At 39.0% G+C, this 24,434-nt stretch overlaps 1 protein-coding gene across 1 annotated transcript in view; it reads right to left on the bottom strand.

Moving 5' to 3' along the window:
* The window catches only part of tenm2a (teneurin transmembrane protein 2a), a 342,195-nt gene that overhangs the window by 213,730 nt on the left and 104,031 nt on the right, over positions 1-24,434 (bottom strand). Inside the window, exon 3 of the mRNA XM_017473379.3 lies at positions 12,279-12,551. Coding sequence (XP_017328868.1) covers positions 12,279-12,551 — 273 coding nt within the window. The remainder of the gene's footprint in view (positions 1-12,278; positions 12,552-24,434) is intronic.

Genomic DNA, 24,434 nt, shown 5'->3' with positions numbered 1-24,434 from the left:
CAGATGTATGCCATTTTATCTATCCTAAGCTTTTTAAATAGTGTTTTCTTCATCCAGTGGAACATTGTTTTATATTACCTTCTGAGGGTTTTTTTTTCCCTCCTCCATTTGGTCAATGGTTTATAGAGAGAATTTTTTTTCCATAAAAGCGCAATAAAACAAGGCAGCAGCAACAAGCACAGAGCAACAAAAGGCCTTCTGTCCTTCATCATATCTCAGAACCCAACAAATAACTTGCACCACTGCAAGGGGAAAATGGCATAGACAGTCCAGACCTTCAGGATTGATCAGTGGTAATGGTTTGTGAAGACACATATGGCATTGTATGGAAAATGTAAAGGAAATGTCTGACTTTCTCTTAGAAGCCATGTATAGGCTAACAGGTTTACTAATTAATCAAATGAAATGATGAGGCCTAGAATATAGCAGCATCTATTCTATGACCTAGAAAAACTTCAGCAGAGCCTACCCTGTAGTGACTATGGTACAATATGGTTCCGATTACGCAAAGTGGTGTATCAAACACAAGGGTCAGCTATATTGGGGTTACAGCATATAACTTTGCTTTGCTTATAGACACAATTCACTGTTTGTGCTGAGTTTGTGCTGGTTGGCTCTAATCTGTAGGTTTCTGGGGCAGTCAGAGTAGTTGGCACTGAAGATTAAGAACTGAAGAGCACAGACTCTAATCTCATTCCTGCTCCCCAATCTAGTTTCAGGAAAGTCTGGGCCAGTCTTTAAACAACTCAGGACATATTCTGTAATTAAATCACCTACAGCACGTACGTATGCTGGAAGATGTTAGAAAGAAAGTGAAAGTAAACCAAAGAGTGTGATCCCCACAGGCTGATTAAACTGGCAGTCAGTATAAAACCTCTTTATAATCTTTGTGCTAATATTCTGATTTTATTTTTATTCACAAATTAATGATCTATACAACAGATTAAGTGTCCCCATTGTAAACTATGCCTAATCTGCATTTTGCCAGATTAATAATCACTGCTAAGCAACATAAGTAGATGGATATCAACTGACAGCCACAGGATGCCTAGACTGTGACAGAGGCAACTAGTGTGTATCAGTTGCACTGGGGGGGGGGTAATGGAGGGTACCAGCTCTAATACCAGGACCACACCAAGCAGGCCTAACCCAGTCCACTGGCTCTTTATGGCAAGACTCATGCAGGAAATGGCAGCCACGATCAATAATATCCCCTACTAAATTATAGCAGCCTAAGCAAACCCATTAAAGAGTGGTTTATGCATGTAATTCCTTCAGCCCAGAAGGTTTGCTCCAACATGAACTCTTCTGCATCCTTATTGAATTTGAACTTGAATTAGTATTCCTGTTCAGATTTGTCCTGTAAGCTGTTATTGTTCTGTTGTCTGTGGTACATTCATCTGTGCTTCTATCATTGATTCTGACCAGGGTAGAGTTGGGTATCCTCCAGGATTTTACCTCTATACCTTTCCTACTTGCAAAAATCCACCATTTCAGAAAAGATAGTCAGAAAAGCAACAACTGAAGTTACAAGCACAACAATATTAGAAATACATCCAGCCTAAAGTCACTATCTTAGACCATACTCTCAGGAGGATCAAACCAAAAAAAAAGTAAGGGGATATTTCTTAAATTCTTCCCCTGCAATACAATAGTAGATATTTTTTTGTGTGTGTTCAGCTTGAATGTACAGCATATGACAATGAAAAAGTACAGAAAATTGTTTATGCTAACCTGAATATAATAAAAGAAAAGTTCTCAACTTCCAAATGAGTTCGGGCTGCATAGCTCATAAAGCTACAGGCCTGCCAGTGCAATGTTTTGGCATAATTCATCATGGTGCATTAATTCTATAATAACATTACATAACCCTTCACACAACACACTGCACTATCAGCAAACTTAATCAGTTTGTTTAGGTTCTGACTTCAAACAACACACTCCTCAGGGTGTCCTCAATAGGCAGGAGAACACAATCAAACAATCATGGTTTTGGATTTGATTACAGTTGACAATCAGATGTAACATCATTCTTTCTTCAGAATCTATTCTATCAAGAGTGACTACACAGTATGAATGCTATGGAAGGTACAGGGCACTGTGCTCAGGAAATCAGTAATGCTTTACTGAGATTATTTAACATGTTCCTTAACTTGACCTTGGAGTCAAGTTAAGGTATGTTTACCTCCAGTTCAGTTCCTCCGTTGGAGCAATTCCCAAACAACTGAAGCTACCATGACTAGCTGTAGAAACAACTATATGCCAATACAAAAATCTTGGATCCACAAAAACTCTGCATCATTTAGGAAAGAGGCACAAATTAACTCTCAGTGAAGAAGGAACTTTGCTCATAAAGGTTCAACTGGACTCAAGAAAACAACTGGTTGAAGGAATTGGAGGCATCAGGTACCAAAGTATGTAAGTCCACCATTAAGAGAGTCCTACATCGCCCCGGCCTGAAAGGATGTCAGGCAAGGAAGAAGACCCTCCTCCAAGATAATAAGATAACAATGCCAGACTGAAGTTTGCAGTTGATTACCACCCTTTTGGAGCAGTGTCATTTGGTCAGATGAAATAAAAGGGCAAGGCTTTTAATACAAAGAACATCATTCAAACTGTGAAGCATGGGGGTGGCAGCGTGTTGTGGGGATGTTTTGCTGAATGAGGAAATAGGTTTATTGAAACAACACCTCAAGACATCAGCCAAAAATTTTAAACTTGGTCACAACTGCGTCTTCCAGGAGGACAATGATCCTAAGCATACGTCCAAAGTTTAAAGAAAATAAAAGTGAAGGTATTGGCGTGGCCATCACAAAGCCCTGAACTGAATTACATAGAAACTTTATGGACTGAACTGAAAAATCATGTCCAAGCAAGGAGATCCACAAACCTGACTGAGATATAAACCATCAGGGGGATTGGGCAAATATTCTAAATATTATCCTATATATATATTATACTATACATTATCGGCATTAAAAGCATGCTGTAATTTTTCTAAAGGTTTTGCTAATGTATGTGAACTTATTTTTACTCATAGACTGAATAAACATTAGTTAATGCAGGTGTGTTTTGTTAAGATTTAAACAAAGGCCAATTAAAATGTGTTAACTTTGTTACTTTTTTAAAAATTACTTATGGTTCACATTAACTAATGTAATAAGTTACAAACGCAAAGCGTTTACTGGGAAAATATGCAGGGTATGATTATAATGAGTATTATAAATATACACACAAATTATAGTCAAATTGTTCTCATACACGTCAGACAGGATAGAGAATAAAAATAAGAGATTTACTATTGACTCTGAACAGTGGGCATCTGGTGTCTGAGAAGCGCTGGCTAAAGAAAAATCACAGTCTTTTGTCACAAATCAAAGGTGAGAATTAGTACTGATGAATCTATTACTAAACAGCACATTGTACCCATCAAATGTTCCACTAAGTAATCACATTCGGCAGCTGCACACACTGCTCTCGCACAATGAAAACTTCTGTTTCTATCAAGTGTGACACATGAACTATGATGTGCTGTGGCCATGTGTGCTTTGTAATTAGCACAAAGAAGTGCTGCTCTTGAATCGGTGTATTCATAACATTAAAAGCCTATGACCAGTGCCTTTGGAGCCTGATGCAGTGAACTGTTCCAGATACGAATAAACATGCCAGTAAAACACTACTTTACCAAAGTAAGTAACTTTACCATGTGTGAGTGGGTAAATGTGTATTTTTATCCATCAGACATGTAAAGTATGAACAGCAGTGTTGGGTAAGATACTCAAAAAAAAAAAAAAAAAAAAAAGTAATCCACTTCAGATGACTAATTATTGTTTTAAAATTGCCATTTGTTTACATTACTGATTACTGCATGTAAAAAGTAATCAGATTACTAATTACAATGTATGACATGATCAGAAAAAGTTGGATTTATCATAAAACTTGCCTCAGGTGTTGTCACAGTTTGTAGAACTACCAGACCGATAAAATATAAAAATCTTATAATTAGGCTCGTTTGGTGTTAAGGGGAGGCACAACTAAGCTATTGTATGAATTATGAATTTAGCAGCTACAGTGCCGTGCAAAGTACATTATCTTTCCTTATGCTCTGATCATATCATGTTCACGTAAACTGGAACTCATATAGATATTTACACACCTTGTTTTCCTGCTCAGCATGACAGAATGTTAATGTTTCAGTTTCAACCCCTTTACTGCTTAAAAAAAAATCGGCATATATTCACTTCACACTGACTGTGAAAGCTAGCGCTCGGCAGAATTGAGAGCTGTCAGCCAATAAGACACGAATGTTTCCACGTATTTTCCGTCTGATTGGTCTCACCTCCGAATATATAAAAGATATAAAGATATAAAATAACAACACCACCGTCTCCATTTACTGACATTCAGTTACGTAGTGACAAACTGCTCAAAATGGATAAATATACAGGGCTAAAGAAAAAATCCTCACGACTACAGCCCTGAATGCCCATGCCAGGTTATGCCCCTGGCAGCCGTGCAAAACATGATTTATTTTTAAAATGCATTTTACGTAGTATTGTTTTTTTAACAATAAATTTGCAATGCAAGTAGCGTAATCAAATGACATAAATTTAAAATGTAATGAGTTACAGTACTCTGTTATCAGAAACGCATTACATGGGTATAACGCGTTATACCCAACTCTTATGAACATGTTCATACTCTAGTCACTTATAATCTTATATACACATATTGTAATCACAACATTTATCCATTGTGACATCCAACTCAGGACCCTTTCTATGACGTATTATTCCCCAGGGCTGTGGGTTAGTTGACAGTTGCCCCACACAGCCCTTCAGACAGGATAGGATGAAGGCTCGTTTTAGATTTACTGAGGACCCCATTGATCTGTGCACATTAAAGACCCCTAACATGTTCTGGGCTTGTTTCATTAACTAAAGCTGGCCTTTAATGAACAGCTATATCAGTTCTGACTTTTAGCAGGAAGGAGAGCTCAGTGGGACAGGCTGACAGAGAGAGCGAGAGAGCACGAAAGGCCCAGGAGTGTAAAAGCCTGGGACATTTTATGCCTAAATCAATGCCTGAGCTGGCTCTTATTCTATCTAATGCATCTTCATTTTTTCCCAAGATCGATATTATTTGGATTTGAGAAGCCGGCACAGCCACAAAAATGTACGTGTATCCTCCTTTTGGTTGAGAAAGGTGATAAGATTGGCAGTTTTACAAGTATGTCCACTAAGCGAGCATAAATATACTGAACGCTAAGGGATAATGAAAAAGAATTTCCTCTTTATTGTCAGTGCTGCTTAAATTAAATAACCCACAGAAAACAAAATCTGAAGGACCTATATGATGAATATCTATGTTCTGTCAAAGCATACATTGCACATCAACATATCAAATATTCACTCCAATGCTATGCATGCTACATTCTGCATCGTAATTTAACTGAGCCAAACTATACGACTATACTGTTTGAATCAGATCGACATGTAATAAATAATTTTACCTTATTCAAAAAAAAAAAAAAAAGAATATTATGTTTTCAGAGAAGAGTAGAAGTTGTCGTGAAAAGCATTAAGTGCTCAAAATGTTAAAAAAAAAAAAAAGAGGTACAATGACTAATTACATATTAATCTTATTCAAACAGAGTATTGGTAGATGTGGGTATGGTTACATTACATTACATGGACAAAAGGGGCCTTTGTGGGCCGTCACCACAATTGTGTTGGAAACACACAATTATCTAGAATGTAATTGTATGCTGTAGCATTAAAATTTCCCCTTCAATGGATCTAAAATGGCCCAAACATGTTCCAGCATGACAATGCCCCTGTGCACAAAGTGAGCTCCATGAAGACATGGTTTGCCAAGGTTGAAGTGGAAGAACTCGAGTGGCTGAATACTGAACACCTTTGGGATGAATAGGAACACCAAATGCACGCCAGACCTCCTCGCCCGACATCAATAACTGACTTCACTATTGCTCTTGTGGCTGAATGAGCAAATCTCCATAGCCAGATTACAAAAATTCAGTGAAAAGCCTTCCCAGAAGAGCAGAGGCTTTTATAGCAGCAAAGGGAGCAACAAACTCTGGAATTGGATGGTCAACAAGTACATATGATTGGGATGGTTAGGTGTCCACATAGTTTTGGCCAAACAGTGTACATTTGTCCAGAACGTACACTACAGAACATTGATATGCAATGTACTGTATGTTTGTGACAGAAGAATGGTATTCATCATACAGTAAATCATCTATAATCATATAGAACAAGCTGCAAGTTCTATTCAAAAGTGGTTTTGTTTTTCAGGCAAGGTTGAAATACAAGTATTATTGTATCACATTTGTTCTCCCTTTTTGATATAAATAGATAAAAACAATCAATAAATGACAATGACAATATGATTTTGTTTTCAATTTCCAAAGGTGCCAAAATTGATAATAGTTCTATATTTAGCACTCCATCTTATGTTGTGTTAATGACTACAGTGAATTTTGTTGTGTGTGTCTGCGTGTGTGTGTCTGCGTGTGTGTGTGTGTGTGTGTGTGTGTGTGTGTGTGTGTGCACTCTTTAATATTGACACCCATGCAGGCAGACAGAAAAGCAAAAAGGTTTAACTATGTGAAATCAGCCATCGGATGTCCTTTGCTAAATGTGCCAAAGAAAAGAGCTTTCTGCCTCCTTCACACAAACCAGTCCCTTTTCTTCCCTTTCATGGTTTTAGTGGAGGAAGTCAATATGACCTTTGTGAAACTCAAAAACAGCTTTTGGTGCTTTTCCTCTCCAACCTCTCACTCTGAGAGAAAACACAAGCGGGAGAAGAGAGGGGAGGTCATAAGTAAATGCCTGTATGCTGGGGAAAAGTGCCACCTCGACTCTCCATTATTGATGTCTAAACAGGTGCATAGCATTGACTCATGCTGTCAAGTCTCGTCATGTGAAGATGTGAAAGTATGAAGGTCGTTAAAGCTTGCCCACATTAATTGGAAGGTGTGAGGAAACTTTTTCTTTCATAAAGAAGATATAATTGCATCCTAGCATAAACTGCTTTACATTTATAAATGTGAAACTTCAACATATTCTAGATTATACTCGGATACATTAATGAAAGGTGGAAGGTGTGTTGTCTCTCCGTGTGTGAGAGGTATGTGGGTGAGAAACATAACACACAGTACCTTTAATGAATACTCCAAGGAGGGGAACAGTGACACTGTCAATCAGAGTTGAGAGTGGGGGAAGAAAAAAAGAAGAAAAAAAAAACCCCGCAGGGATACACCTCAAATCTTATTAAGGGACTATGCAATACTCACCTAAATAATCTCTCAAACAAAATAAAACATAAAACAGACTAGCAACTTGCACCATACAAAACCAACAATAACTCCTTTTTCTCCTCCGTGAGTAGTTTTACACAGATTCACTTATTTAACGAGACTTATTCATTCATCTTCCTTAAGTAATATAATTGACTGTATTAAATCTTGTTGATTTAACGTATCTACCTCATCAATGCGAGCTAAAATTACTCGAAGCTTGATTTATGATTATCCAAATGTTTTCCACTGACTCGTGGTACATAAATGATTTATTATGTTTGCTTAGTGCAAGTTTGGTAGTGCAGATTTACAAAGTCACATGGTTATATAATTCTTCTACCTCCTTATACGCATGCTACAAAACACACACACAGACACACACAAACACAGACACACAGAAAGATCTGTCTCTCTCTACACATTCTTAACCGACAAAAAACATGCAATAAGAAAACACATCATTATCTCAGAAGTTTTTATCGTTCTATAAAACTGACATTTTTTTTCTGATTCTCCAACAAAGCTTCGTAAATGCTTAGTGACACAGATCAGTGACGGAGAATACAAACAATCCAGCAGGCAAAAAACTCCCCACTCTCTTCTCAGCATGAGGCACTTGGGCTTCTTTGTTTGCCGAACGTGATGTGCAATGCTGATCAGCCAACACTGCCCGTTGCCAGTCATGGGGGACTGCAATTGAATGATGGGATAATTTTTAGCTCTTGTCTGTGTACACCTATGCAAACAAACAGATGCAACAGAGTGTGGCGATGACGAACACATTCTTATGCGGCCTGCTTGGGGCCTGAGGGTGTTACTACGCCTCAGCATAGCCACGAATAAGATGGTAAACTGAAATGCAGCGGACGTACTGGAAGAGAGCTTGTTTTAAAAGTCCTGTCAGACTCCAACTGTTCTGATGCATGTACTTGTGTCCAATAAAATCTTAGCAAAAGAGATGGCTTCGACTCATTAAAGTGCAACACAGGGTGCTGGAACATGGTTGGAGCTTGAAACAGAACACACACAGTTTGAGGCGGAGCAGGAGCACAAAGGGAGCAGTGGTGTCGGAGATGCGGATGTCCGTGTCCTTGTGAGGTGAGGACATCTGAGTCATTTCTCTGAGTGGAATAGTTGGCCTTAATCAATCACTCAGGAGCAGGCAGCTCAGAAGCAAAGGCCAAGAGAACCGGTATCCAGGCTGCTTAATTAGACAATCAGCTAGACATGAGGCCTCATTACCAACCTCCTCACTGTCCTGTCTACTCTCTCGCCTCTGCAGATGATACAAGAGGCAAGAATATACTTCAATAATATGCGTCAAAATATGCAATATATACATTATATACAGTAAACAAATAAAGAAACAATCAGAGAGCTGGCTTCAGTCTTAGCAAGCATAGTAACTATTTATTTACTTAAAAAAAAATTCCCCATAAAGTAATAGATCTGCTCAAACACTGCTCCTGTGTGGCTGCCTGGAAGCACCGATTTTCAAATGTACCAGTCGGTTTTTAGATGATAGGCTCTGTATACTGGCCAGTCTACTTCACTATTCTCACCGTATGGTCACAGACTGTGGGTAGTGAGTGAAATCTGGAAGATCCTCGGAGGAGATTCGGTGCTCCTCCAAATCGAGAGGAGAGAGTGTGGTGTTTTGGGTAACTTACAATCTGCATCTTCCAACAAAATGGGAGAAACATCAACATCGTTTGCCAAATTAACTGCTTTGTCCTGGTCACAGTCTCGGTGGATCTCAGGAACACTGGGTGTGAGCCAGGAATACACCCTGGGTGGGATGCCAGTCCATGGCAGGACACCATGTTCACACACTCTCACACACATTCACACCTATGGGCAATTTAGCACAGACAATCCACCTACATGCATGTTTTTGGGAAGTAAGAGGAAAACCCTGGAGGACACAGGGACAACATGCAAATCTCCATATTAGGTAATTACCTGGCACGTTTTAAAACCAAAGACGCACAGGTTGTGATTGAGTAAGTGGTGTAAAACAGCTAATTTAGTTAGTCACGTAATTACTTGAATGGAGTGCTGTGCAAATTGTCCGGTGATCTCAATATAGCTGTTTTTCAAAATGCTGGTATACATATAGCTACTTAGTGTTTATGAAAGTGGCCAAAAAAAGAAAGATAATGAATGGAAATCTTTACTTGACCCCATTCATGCTACCACATCCTAAAGCCACTGTGAGTGGCAGCCGTCAGTCAAAATGACTGGCAGTGTCGACATATCCATATTGAAGTGATAGGAGAAGACAGAGTGAGAGAAAGACAGTTTTTGCATCTCTATGCACAAACAAAGAGACAGCGAGAGGATGAAAGAAATCTTAAAGCATCTTTGTTGGGGGAAAAAAAAAGGAGAAGAAGAGGCAGGTTCACTTAATGTCGTTCCTATTTTCCCTCCACTCCACAGGAGGGAAAAAAAAAAAATTTCCATATTCAGCATATCGGTTTAGAGAATTGGTCTTGTTCTTAAACTACTTTTTAATTCATTTATTATTACTGATTTATTTTACATTTTTAACCTCATTGATCACAAGATTTCAGTAATACATACACTGCAAATATAATACAAGTATGAATATCAGTTTTAAGAAATACTCTACGATATAAACAGCCTCAGTAATAGACAGGCCCATGTGGTGGCCGGTACACTCTGTGTCCTTGCACAGTCCTGAGCTACAAAACAAGAATCATGCTAATAATCTGTGGATAAGAGATTAGCATGGCAATTAGCTGAGACGCAATTATCAGCTAGTGAGATGAAAGTGACTTCTTTTCCAAGGTGTTTTTTATGCATTCAATAGCTGTTGAGGAGTTTGATAAATTGGGTGAGTTTTTTTTTTTTCTTCTGATGTTGGAGTTCACAGCTGACGGAACTGCTACAGTTGCGTGTGAATCTTGCTAATTAGGCGAGGTTTTTTTTGTATTTTCATTAACCCCATTTGACACCTCCTGCAAGCCAAGCAAGGGTTTAGGATGGCATCGAATTAACACGGAAACATAGAATCGGAGGATGTGATGCACAAGAACTGCCAGGGGAAACACTAGAGAGAAAATATAAACTGCACTCATAAAATGAAATGAAACAGATGCGTAAATGAAAACTTTTATAGGAAAATAGTCCCATTCTGAGGCAGTTAATAAGAGCCTCCGGTCAGGCCGGATACCAGTTAGAGATATTTATTTTCCACTGTTTAATGAACATTTATCAACTGAAACGATTTTTTTTCCATTGGCAAGCACTCCAGTTACTTGCTGAAAATTGCCACCAACAGGATCTTACACCAATCTTACTAAATATTTTAATCTAGTAATATCCACACTGTATTACCAAAAAATTATGAACACCTCACCACCAAACCCATATGTGGGCCTTCGACAAACTGTTGACACAAAGTTGGAAGCATACCATTGTATAGGATACTTTTGTATGCTGTAGCATTACGGTTTACCTTCACTGTAACCAAGAGGCCCAAACCTGTTTCAGTGGCCTGCACAGAGCACTGACTTCAACCCCACTGGACACCTTTAGTATGAACTGAAATGCCGACTTAGCACCATTCTTTCTCACTCGACATCAGTGTCTGACCGCATTAATGCTTCTGTGACTGAATGAGCAAATCCCCACAGCCACTTTCCAAAATCTAGTGGAAAGCCTTCCCGGAAGAGTGGAGGTTATTATAACATCCAAGTTGGTACTAAATCTAGAATGGGATGTTCAAAAAGCACATATGTGTGTCAGGTATCCACAGACATTTGGTCATAAAGTGTATTTCAAGACTCCAGATGTTCTGTGAGGAGGTAGGCACAGTCAGTGTTAACATCATTGCATGCAGAACTCATAATGCTGTCACTTTTACTGCCATCAATGTAAACAACTAGTTGTCTTTCAAGGTGGAGGGAAATTAACTATGAGTGGAAGTTGTACTTGTTCCTATTTGGGCAATAGGAACAATTCAGTTAAATTTTTTCTGTATGGCACTTTTAACAATAGACATTTTCACAAAGCAGCTTTACAGAAATCACTATTCAGATTCAGATTTCCCTAATAAGCAAGCAACAGGTAAAGGTGGCAAGAAAAAAAAAAAAAACCTGAGAGGATAGGAGGTGGAAACCATGAGAGGAACCAGGCTCAAAAGGGAACATGTTCTGCCTGACTACAAATAGTGGATTACAAATCATTACATTTCTACAACTGTATAACAATGTTCAACAGTACTAAGTGTGTTAAAAAGATGTTCTATATGAGCAATTTGTGAATAAGAGTCCTGGGATGTGCACAGAACAGTATTTATGATTCCAGTAGCAGGTCTTAGGTCTAAATGTAGGGTATGCAGGTGAGAATGTGGGGAAAGAAGAAGAAAAGGTCTTCTGAGGAAAAGATAAGACTTGAGTATACTTGAACTGTTTTTTTGGGAAGTACAAATCTTTAGGGTATCTATGTGGGACAGCAGCAAAAGTTGAGTCACAAGTGTAGAAGCTCCAAGCAGAATTAGAACATTTGGATGAACCAGCCAGATCCAGAGGGCAGTTTTGTCTAAATCTTCACCTACTCTTATCAGGTTATTAGGTCTTACCTACTCTTAAATCTGGTTTTAAAAAAAGAACAAACAAAAAAATCCACCTGATATAATTGAGTCACTTACTGTAGTGTACAATTCATTTGAAACAGTGTTGCTGTTACAATAAAATGTGCTCCCAAGACAGCTTACTTTACTTCATTATTGAGCAACAGTGAACCACAAACACAAAGAATGCAAATGAAGTAAAACCTTCAATCAAAAATTTAAATCCTTGCATTTTTATTTTTACATAGTGTTGCACTAAAATGGATTCTGAAAATCACTCAGCGAGAGCCTCAACCACTTTTTCTCTACCCTGTCATAGTCGCTTGCTTACTCCTATCCTCATTCACTCCCACCTACCTGACTCGTCATCAGACTTGTTCTCGTTTTCAGAATCAGTGAGGGTCAGGGCCGAGTTCTCGTGACTGGACTGACCGGAGCTGTGGCGGGACTTGACGTTGCGGGTGCTCCACAGCTGCATGGCTCTTTCTGGAGAGATGGGGCCTTCAGGATCTGAGTCAGCATCAGAGCCTGCGCTCAGAGTATAGCCGTGAAGTAGACCAAGGTTGGGGCAGTAGGTGTTCTGGTGGGAGGTGGGTTCACAGATCCCTAACTCTGCCAGAGTGAAGTTTCCTAAAATCACAAATGGAGAGAGGCAACTCAATTAATTTTAAGTTGTACTGTCTTTCAGGCCATGGAGAGGCACAAGGTGAACTGGATAAACAACCTAGATGTCTTAAACCAGACATCTTTAGTCTAAGTAATATTTTGATTACCAGAGGGCATTAGCCCAAACTACAGGAACATCAACAATCGTCATAAACACGTAATTTATATATGATTAATTACCAGGTTAACCCATTCCACCTATATGCTATAGAGTTCCTATTTAATATTCTGAGGCTTTTGTCTAGTCTTCTCACAGTTATTTCTCTTCCAGATTTTATTTGATACAGTAAATTATCTGTAAGTACATAATCCATTTTCTGTCTCATAAACAAGCAAGGAACTTCATGAAGCTTCACAATGTTGATTGAAACAATATTGTTGACAAGATTCTACACAGTGCTGTTTAACCAGTGTTGACAGTTCTGGCTACAGTTACCATATTTCATATGAATCATCTCTGTAGTCACTTAGCTTAAACACACCCTTCATTATTAAGCTTGTAGAATAGTAGCAATAGACAAGACACTTGACCAAACATACACTATATTACCAAAAGCATTCCAACCCCTGTCCATCATACCCATATGTGGTTGTTGAAGATCCAATTCCAAATTTGAGGCAGCATTTTGGGAAGACCCATGTGTGGGTGTGGTGGTTAGTTGTCCACATACTGTACTTTTGGCCAAATAGTGTACACGGTCAATTCTATAGACCCAGTAAAAAGGAGCTGAGAGGTTTAAAGGAGCAGATCTGAATGCAGACACTGGACCACATGATTAACAAGGATACCTGTTTGGACTGTTCTGTGGCCAGACCCCCCCCAACCAGATAAATATATAGCATAACATCTTTTACATTAAAGCACATCAAACTAAATCAATAAACACAATGGAGACCCAATTACAGCCAAACCAAGGGAAAAGCAATTAAGAGAAAAAGCCATGCACAGCGACTTTCTCCTCTCTAGTAATTAAATGAGGATTGTCAGTGCAATCCCTGACAATCAGCAAGGAAAGAATGCACAATTTTAATTGTTAGTAGTGTTAAGTCTTACCCCATAAGTACTTTTAAGATCTGGCTACATAATCTGTTTACTAAAACTGCTTCAATCGTTCAGACTGCGTAACAATTACTAAACAATCTGTTTTAAGAAATCATAATCGAAAGGGGGAAAAAAAATCATTAAATATAGTTAGCATAAGTGACCAGACGGCTAATGGTCATAGAAAATAAAATCAACTAGATTATTACATTTAGATACAGTGGAAGTACAATTGAGAGCTCAGATTGAAATGCCATTTGCAGCTATTTGCAATACTAATGCAAAATGAAAAACAGAGTACTTACAGCCTTACAGTCTGCAGAGCTGATACGTGTCCACTGCAGTCTGAGTTTTAATGGGCTTGCACTAAACAAAATGTATCACTCTTTTATCATGCAAGATTCATATCTGACTTGCTCCCACTGTTCCCACCCTCATGAGGGGGGGGAAGAAAAAAAAAAAAAACATGCACTGTTTACTCATGTGGACATAGGAAATAACTTATACCCAGATATTGATTTTACAGGGTAATAATAATACACAATAGCTCAATATGTGCCTTACTTTTCCATTTTCAATTGATTAAAACATTCAACATTACAACAATTGAAACTTAATGACAGTGTTTACATGGTCCATTCAGACACTTAAAACAAAATGGTACACATAATGTAACGTAACAGAATTAAAAATGGAGAAGATGTGAGCATGACTCACAAGGGGAGGCGTGTCTGAAGCATGGGGATTTTCTTAATCTGCTGTTCGCTAGTTGTGCTCTCAGAGTCACGCAGCTCTCAGTAGCACTAGGTGTGTTTTTTAATCTAGCTTTCTCCGCTATCGGATTTGAACTTTCCAATTACCTCTGTGATTTCTTTGAATTTCTTTCCTGAATGAGTTTGCTGCACAAATGTGTGTGTGGGAGCGCACGCGCACGCATCATATTAGTCATATAGCTGCCTGTAAATGTAAACAAATCGAAACGTCTGGCTGCAGGACTAAACATACCTGGTGGCTTCAGTCTACTGCAATCTCATGCAATTTCAATGCAATTTCAATCCATGATTCAGCGTCGTAACAAACCAGGAAGCCAAAGTGCTCCCAAACAAAAAACGTTAAAGACTTGGTGGAATCTTCCAGCTCTTGTTTGGTGCTGAACATCGGAGATAGTATGCTAGCATATTGTCTTGTGAAAATAGCGTGGCTAAGAAATGCATGCTTTTTATTTAAAAAAAAAAAAAGAATAAAGAAACCTATAGCCTCTTCTGAATCGAGATAGAAATATGAATCGCCTGTTTCAAAGGAGTTGTGTGGGCTGGATTAAGTTTAAATGTTTATTACACATAAGGTAATACAATGCTATTTTAGGATGAATAGCCTACTTTATTTTGCAATCTGCTGAATGTGTAAGTACTCTGAAATATCGAATCAAGAACCTCATATCAACTGAAATGATACAGCAATATGATTTTACTATTTGATTACTGGCATTCAATAAAGAAATAAATGCGCACTGATATGATAAGATGTATTGTACAAACACAGGGGAAAGCTTCACATAGGCTAAAAAGTATAATAAATACATCTATCCAGTCAAAGACCTGTGGGGGAAATGGTTCTGTTTCTACAGGAAGCACTGGAAATGCAAGAAAAATATACAGTAGGTGCTTCAGTGTAAATTGAACGAATCAGTCTCATCAAATGGTCAGTCTCATTAGGTAGTCAGTCTCAAAGTATCCCCTTTTAGAATTAAAATAGAATTTAAAATTACCAGCATGTAAATAAATCAAAATGATTAAAACCTCAACTTTAGTTCAGAACTATAATAATCAATGACTTGGTTTCTAAAGCCTTAGTTCTGAATAGTTTAGGTTCTTGCAATATCAAAGTCAATAAATACAAGACAATAAATACATGTTACTTATTGGAATAGTTTGACCGACTAGGAATTTAATTCTAAACAGGGACAGACAAAGAAAACGTTTTGTGTGTGAAAGAGAGAGGAAAGGAATGTGTGCGTATGTGGGTGCACGAGTGAAAGAGAGAGCATGCGTATTAATGTGTGCGTTCATTCGCCGAGCTTATGAAAATGTATAACACAAGAACCATGTGAGATACGTGACCTGCTTTCTGGTATGTGTTTTTCTCGACATATGTGGAGATCACTGACTGAGTAACCATGTTAGTAAGCACAGAGTCACGGTGGTGCATGCGATTCCCTTTGTTTAAAATAATGCTTACTTTACCAAACTGTTTGCAGCTTCAAATTACTCAACAGAGTAAAACATAGAAAGTATCATTAGTGAACACGATCTTTTTCCTGCCCTGATGTACAGTCTTACTTGGAGTTTGTCGCAAGCATAAAAGGAATGCAGCTCAAGACTTTGACGTGTGATCGTGTGCATTGAATGAACACAGATGTCTTTAGAAGAGTTTGTCTTTGTGCTGATTCTGCTATTGGTGAATGGCGATGCAACATATTTGAGTCTGTCTTCATGTATATGTACAGGTTGATCCGTCCATGGATTCTCTCCCGGACAAAAGTTCATTCAGCTTTTTAACTTGCAGAGGTCTGGTCATCCAACCAAGTTCAAATCAGTTGTTTCACATATTGTTAAAAGTGAAAGTAAACTTGCACAAACAAAATGAAAGCCAAAAAAAAATAAAACATTTTCGATGCTACTGGGTAGCACTGATTGATTTTACATCATGGAGTGGGAAAACTAGGGAGATAAGTAGGAACCATCTCTTTGCAGCCAGACTGCAGGTGGATCAGCCTAAGAGAGATGCAATTTCCTCCCTTTAATGGTCCACCCTGTGAAGCTGCACCAGCAGAGAGACTGGGCAAAGGCTGGTGAAGTCCTTCTGATAGTTCACGGGGGTGACTTGTACTCGTCTAACGTACTTCCGGTTGCTGTAAAAGTACTTTAATACAGGTATGCCCCATATCTGTGGTTGCATGGTACCTACGGCCCTATGCCTTTTATGCCTCTGGCCCTGATTCTTGAGGTGACAGAGCACGGTCACTGAATAAAGAAATACATCAAGATGGAATCCCCATCTAATAAAAGGTGAGATGAAAGCTTTTTGCATTACGATCAAATCAAGTATGTTCTCCTCAGACAGATAAAAAAGAATCAGGCTTTCCAGAGACAAGAAACAAGGTGATTCCAATAGTCACTGAAGTGAATTATATCTGCCCATGAGAAGGAGCAAAGACAGCCATGACCAGGATGATTAGAGATGATTTTCCATCTCCATTCTAACAATGCAATCTACTTTTTTCTTAAAAAGAGGTATAGAGTCTAAGTATACTTTAGAAAAGAATGGGGCTGTATCTGGCACTCCACAGGGGGAACACACAGTCCTGCTGTGCTTTTAATCTCTTTTTTGCAGTTCTGAGAGAAGTCGAGCCAGAGCAGCTCACCTTCTCCTACAAATAGTTTAAAAGGTTGCTTTGAGATCCTACATTAGAAATAACCATTACAACAATCTGACACGGGGTTTTATTTTAGCCGTGACTTTGCCACAGGCAATCTCTGCAACATTGCTTTGAGAGTGCGTTCATAAAATATTAAATTCTGGTCCCCCGTTTAAAAGGAGGCATCCCTGGTATTCTCTTGAATGAAACTATTGCAATATTCAGCTCAACAATAACAAATGGTGAACCTGGGACCAGAATCTAGCAATGTGTAAATCTTTATGGAGTTTAACAGTCTTCTTTCTGACTTTTGAACATTTGAGGCTATTCTGATGGATTTATATAAAATAAAAGTTTTAATTTTCAGTGCATATTTTCCCCATACATAATGATGGATATTTTATGCATTATAAATAATATGAATAAATGTAACTTAAATATTAACCTAAATTTTATATTTTAAATGTAAATATTAAATGTAAAGTTAAATGTTAAATAAAAGTCTAAATGGTAAATGTACTCCCCTGGGCAAAAAAAAAATAAAATTAAAAAATTAAAAAATGGGCCAAGCACAAAATGGCATAATATTAAGCTTTTAATGGTCTTAACAAATAATTGGTCAGAAAATTAGCATTTCGAATTAAATCACTCAGACCGCAGTGAACTTTTGGGGGGAAAGATAGAAATAGGGAAATTCACTTATATAGTCTTCTTGTATGCAAAGGTTAAATCATGATAATGATTAAAATGTTTGATGTAAAATTCAAACTAACATGTCTGGGTGTAAGAAAAAACATAAATACAATAAAAATAAAATGAAATAAGTATATATGGCTTAAATATTTAAGAAATCAAAGGTAAAAACTATCCCATAGTAAGTTACTTTGTTTATTTGTTTACATATTTTCAATTAATCCCTATCTAAATGTGTCAGAATGGCCTCAAAAATTAAAAAAAAAAAATGCTGGCAGCCTATAACATTTCATTACATAAAATTTACATTCAGAGAATTTGCAAACCTACATCTGTGTTTTTATCTTCCGTCTTTTTTGCATCTGTCTATTCTGGTCTCATAGTTGTTATGACAGCCTCAGTTATGATTCTCTATAATTTTCAAAGACACTGCATTTTGATGTCCCAGCTTCCTGCTGAATGGAAGTTCTGATGTGGAGCATGGTGACTGTTAACTCGACTGCAGAAGTCAGAAGAGGTGAGGTACTGGGCGATGCTGATGGAGACAGTTTGATAGCGGTGAGCTGCTCACAGCTCTGGGGAGCCTGGAAGAGTCATAAAGATAAGTGCAAGGAGTGGCTGATGATGGCAAATGAAAAGAGTGGTACTGAACCCTTGCTGTAATTGAGTAAACAGCAACAAGGACTCACAGGAAAGCCCCCCTCCACCTGAGACTTGTCACTGCAGTTTTTAGTGGAGTAGGCAGGTGGGAACGAGAAAGGAGGTGGAGGGGAGAGAAGCTGGTGGTAGATTTTTATACTAAAGCTAAACAATTTGATTAAGAGGTGGAATAATATTAGGCTTCAGAGTGAAAAAATTAGGTGCAATTAACGCAGCGAGTGTGGATGTGTTTTAGAGGTGGTGTATATCAGTTGGTAATCATCACATCTTTATGACTGATCAGGAGCCAACTGTGCAGGTTGAGATTTTGTGAGACATGGCTTTGTTATTATACTGCTTGTGGCTCTTTTTTAAATCGGACAATTCTGGCTGTCTGCCGGCTGGCTTATCAGGATTATCTGACCCATATATTCCCTCTCAGACGAGCACAAATATTGTCATGTTCTCTTACAATAAATCGCTCAAACAGATCGAATTGGCTGTAACCGGCCATGTAAAAAGTCAGGAGTTTGTCTTCTTATTTTTGTATTTTGCTTTAGCTTTGTGTCATTCTGTTTAAATTTAAAGTTTAAATTTAGCTTTAAAGATAAACACAGATGAGATTTTTTAAAAATCCCTCATATCCCATAACCCTAAAATAACTTTATAATAGGACCTAATTAGTAATATGTGACACGAATGCCTAGACAGTATCTGAACAAATGTATTTTAAAATACATTTGACTTATGATTTTCCAGCCATGGAGGAGCTGCCTTTGAGTCATGCTTGCCTGCAATGGCATCTTTCTCTGGAGCCGGAACACACACTGAGGTAATATGCCACCGCAGCTTAGCCTTGAAGCCTGGGTAAAGCTCATTGTAGGCCCCAGGGGTGGAAAATGCACATCATTATGCTTCATCAGACTCATTAAAGAGCCATTTGGAGAGACTGTGAGAGGTAGGCAGACTGGCCAATCGGATAGAATAAAATAGCACCTGCTCTAGCAAGGGGGGGAGGAGCTGGCCTCTAGTCACAGACCAGTAGAATCCTCAAGCCACCTGGAACCCCCCTCGCCCCGCCGCTGCTGATTGATAATGCCTGATAATGTCCATGTTCAATTTGCTCCATTTGTTGGTTACTTTGTACACTTCACAAAGGCCTAAAAGCACAACTGGCCCCATAGAATGCTGAGAACTGTGGAGACGTGTCATTGAAAACATTGCACTTTCAAATCAACTTGCATTTATTGCAGAGCAAAGTTTTAAGAACATAAGATACAACGAATGTGTGCATAATATCCACGTCCATCACTGAAACAAGTGCGGGGGGGGAAATAACACACTTGGAATGGACAGCCATGTTGTTTCACCCCTCAAGCAGCTGGGAACTGCCTTTGGCATCATGGAACTGAAATGGGATGGATGCCGAACAGACAAAACATATAGCAAAAATAAATAAATAAATAAAATGTCATTAAAAGAGTGACAGTGTGAATGATGCAACACATCATTCATGCAAAGCAAAGAGGAAATGCATGTTTAGAGGAGAAGAAAGTAGTAGTCCAAGCACAGGACTGTAATGCAATCACATGATAAGAAAAGAACAGATAAACCCATGGATGTTCTCTTCAGCTACATCCTCTGGAGTTTGTGGGCATCACCTGATAAATACTTCAAAGTGACCTGACTTCTACATAGGAAATGAATACCCTCAGTCTGGCTCACAGAGTTATTGCTGTTTTTTTGTTTTTTTTTTCCAGAGAAGGAAGAAGGCTGCTCTAAAGAGAGCACTTTTCTTTCCTTTGGGGCCACCAGTGAGGATCCAAAGCCTACCTTTAATGTGGCTTTGAGGTACTCACAAAGCCTTGATCACAGACAGTCGTTACCACAATAACACCACACTTTTCTGTGCGTTGGTCTGCTTCTTCCCTACTTCTCTATCTTTCTGACTTGCTGCATGCAAGACTAGTGCATTTATTGGCAGGAAGCTAAATTCTATATACAAAGTAGGAACATTTATATGAAATTGATAAATCACAGCATGGTTTATGGCTCAGTGTGGCAGCTGATGATTTCCAGCTGAGAGTGATTGACTTTAGTCAAAGTGTGGCAGAGCAGTGATGGAAAGTGTGACGAATGAATAATTGCCTATGATCTATATGCAGTTCAAGAAACTGAAAAGTACAGTATAGTCAGTGATTTAGATAGAAACTAACTGAAGCTCCACTTGAATACAGCACCCTTCTTCAATGTTCCTTCCAAAAGCATGGTCCCAAAGCACACACCTACAGAAAGCTAAAATGCCTGAATGCTAATGCAGGACAGAGGGCTTTCTAAACAGACAGGCAAGTGGAAATACCTCCTGCTGACTTGGCTGTAGGTGGTCCATCTAATTTGTTTTTCCAAATGAGCAGTCTGGAGCAGTAAATGGATAGTTTACAGACAGCAATGCTGCAACTGCTCATGATCGTCAGCCCCTGACCTCGTCACATGATTATACATCAAGCACCTATCCACGTTCACCAACACTTGATTACTGATTGGAATAACCTGTTCACAATTACCTTCACTCCAATAAATAACTTGCATCCCAATTGGTATAGGTATACTATGTACTAAAAGTATGTACTCTTTTTTGTGAAGAAAAAGTACATACTTTTGAGTGTGTATTAAAAGAGTATGCAAATATTGGAACATACTAACACATCGGGTGGCTGTGGCTCAGGTGGTAGAGCAGGTTGTCTGCTAATCATAGGTTTGGCAGTTCAATTCCCGGCCCACATGACTCCACATACCTTAAGTGTCCTTGGGCAAAACACTGAAACGCAAGTTGTTCCCGATGGCAAGTTAGCACCTTGCATGGCAGCTCTGCTACCGTTGGTGTGTGTGTGAATGGGTTAATGAGACACAGTGTAAAAGCGCTTTGGATAAAAGTGCTATATAAGCGCAGACCATTTATATCATGTAACGGAAGAGACTGCTGTTGCCCGGAAGAGAACACTGTCAGCATACACAAACTCCTCGTTGCATTTCGGCCTTTCTTCTTCCATTATTCCTTATATAATTTATCCTATATAATTTCATTTATCGTTCCCTTGATTTAATTTTTAAACATCTCATTTACACCTCTCTAAAATGCATCCTTTAATTAGGTGAAGCAAAACCTCACAAAACCCATCGTGCAAGGAGTTGTGGGAAATATTAGCTGGAAAAGTGTCCATGGATCCACATTCACTACGATTTGGGACACACTAATTCTCATCTTGGATACAATTTAGTACAGATCGTATGCCAATTGGGATGCAGGGCGTGACTCTCCTTCCATCATTGTGTAGTATAGTTCTAGCATTTTGCCTGTAGTTTTGACCATAGTGCTCTTACTGTTTACCCGGTCTTGCCTAGTTTATACCCTTTTGCCAATCATCTGATCATTGGCCTGTCTCTATTTTTGAGCATCGTCTAACCACTTTGTTTGTCTTCTATCCCTCATAATATCTAGAAATTATTTTTGTTCGCATTTTTACCTCCATTTTCACCCAATTTTTCTCATTTCCTGATAGCAAGCAGAGAGGATGAAGGCTAGCATGTGCTTCCTCTGAGACACATGAAGTCACCCACTGCATCTTTTCAAACTGCTGCTCATGCTACATCGCAGGCCAGCGCTAAATAGTCTCTACCACATACATGAGCTCAGACACACCCATAATTGGCTAGTGTTGTCGAGTTCTTCTGAGTAACTTTTTTAAACCATAAAAATCACTGATGTTTCATTTAATAAAATCTGGTGAACATGCCAGTGGAGAGGATAAAACCGATTTTGTTCACAGATTTCATCCGGCGTGTTTTATCCGGCGAAACATTCCCAGTTGGGGTTAGGTTCCTTATATATTCAGTGGCCTTCAAATTGAAATTTAAATTGGAATGGAAAAGCCAGTTTCTGTCAGTTTTTGTTAAGAACTTGCCTGAACAAATTAGGGGAAAAAAGGGTGACCAGGCTGCTTCAAAAAGAAAAGGCAGAGAGGGTTGTGGCTAGTGGGAAAAATATTATGAAAAGTTGGGGATAAAGTGAGAGAGGAATAAAGAGGAAGGAATAAATCAAGGTCAACCCGCTGAGTTTTCCACCATGATGCAATGCTGTGAAAAATATTGCATTATTGTAGGATTGCGGTTCCATTAATAAAATTATACAGCTGTTTACATGTCTTTTTGGATCGCCTAACAGTCTGATCCTTTTTCAGAGCCACGAATCAAGCAGCTATTGCATGCGCACACGCACACACACACACACACACACACACACACACACACACACAGAGAGCACCGTCAGCATTAGTCTGCCATCCAACAATTACTAACAAGTACTCTGCAATTACATCTCAGTGGAGACCCCACTTGGGTTCTTCATCACCTACTCCTGACAGCTACAGCTGCATGTAATGGAGATGCACATTCTCTGATTCACTGTCATTGACAGATGCACAGACACTGATATTTATGAGATAATAACTTGTGGACTGCACAGTCCATGCTAAATCGGTAAGGACTCAACATCTGAACCTCCCATCTTACATACTGCAGAGAACTTTCTTCCTTTTGGTGTGACATCGCTTCCTGTGCAGGACATGTCAGGACGGTGGGTGGTGTGTTGTCACTAGTGGACTCAGGAGGGCAGGGTGTTAATTGCAAGCACTAACATGCCGGGGTGGGTGTCCAACTTTCACACAACACACCAGTCCCCAGACACATGGAACATCATTAGGGTCCCCATTAGAGCTGGGCCATGGAGTTAAAAGCATGTCTCGAACATGGCCCTGTCATTGTCAAATGCACCAGCCCTGATGAGCCACCTGCACTACACGGCCACTCAACACCTTTTAATTGGGCCTCCAAAATAGATCTGACTCTATGGGGAATGGTGTCACCTCTGAAATACCACCTGACTTCAACTAATGTTTACATAAACTTATGGCATGGATGGGTCTTAAAAACCAAAAAAGACAGATAAGAAATGATAACTGGATAAAGTGTGTGTTAAAATGTTTGCAGTGTGGAAAGATGAAGATATTGATGCTTAATAACTGCAGACTGATTGATAGTTGGCAAGGTGAAGATGACCCAAACATTCTACCATAGTCTAAGCATTGGGATGTTTAATCATCATGCATTATTTATTAAACATCACACAACAATAAGACACTTAAACTCATTGGTAAGTACTTTCATAATTTTTAATGCACTAATGGCTCTTCAATATTTCTAATAGAGATCACCGTCTCCATCAGATCCTGAGCAATAGTCCTCCAGGCAATCCTGCTAAAGATGCCGCCATTTTAGGAAACAGAATAGATTTGACAAAGTATTAAATACCCTGCACTCAGCAGCCCCTTCTAGTAATTGAACCCATGGGCAAGTTCCTTCAAATGGGCCTGCACTCACTACAACTCAGTTTATCTGCCTTGTAGCAAATGGATTTAATCAAACTGATTATTTCCATTGGAGAAGAAAGCAATGACATGGGTAGTATATTACATAGCGTATAGGATTAGGCATTGCTTTGCAGGGAGACTGTTAGAAAAGGTGACACAGATAGCCCACTATGAGTGTGGTCAGCTTGTCAGTAGTCTTCCCACTTCTGTTTCATCCTCTTATTAACTGATCCCCCCCAGTGTTCCAGGAAGGTTAACAAACCAACTCTTGACAGGTCCATAATCTTTATATCCAATGCCACAGTGTCAGGTGTTAATAAAACCCTGTAACGACAAGGGGTATCCAAGCCTTCTTTTTGGTCTCTTCCAGCTAGACCCCCAAACCATGTGCTGCTCTCCACATATAAGCACTAGGGCTTATGAGTCCTGACTAATCCAGACAACTCCTCTTTGGGGTAAAGCATAGAAGCCATGGTCCACTGAATGGCACACGTCAGTCTCTGATGAGGCCTAGTGAGTGGAAAGCTTCCTGAGTGCCTTCTGCTGTTGATAGTGAACAAAAGGGGGGAAAAAGTGTCTCAAGTTAATCTGAGGAGAGTAATTTTATCTGCAGAACCGGATGTCTGCAA

Source organism: Ictalurus punctatus, chromosome 8 (genome assembly GCF_001660625.3).
Source record: "Ictalurus punctatus breed USDA103 chromosome 8, Coco_2.0, whole genome shotgun sequence".
In the NCBI taxonomy this organism is placed as follows: domain Eukaryota; kingdom Metazoa; phylum Chordata; class Actinopteri; order Siluriformes; family Ictaluridae; genus Ictalurus; species Ictalurus punctatus.
Note: the sequence above shows the minus strand (reverse complement) of the source record. Positions and strands in the feature narration are given on the sequence as shown.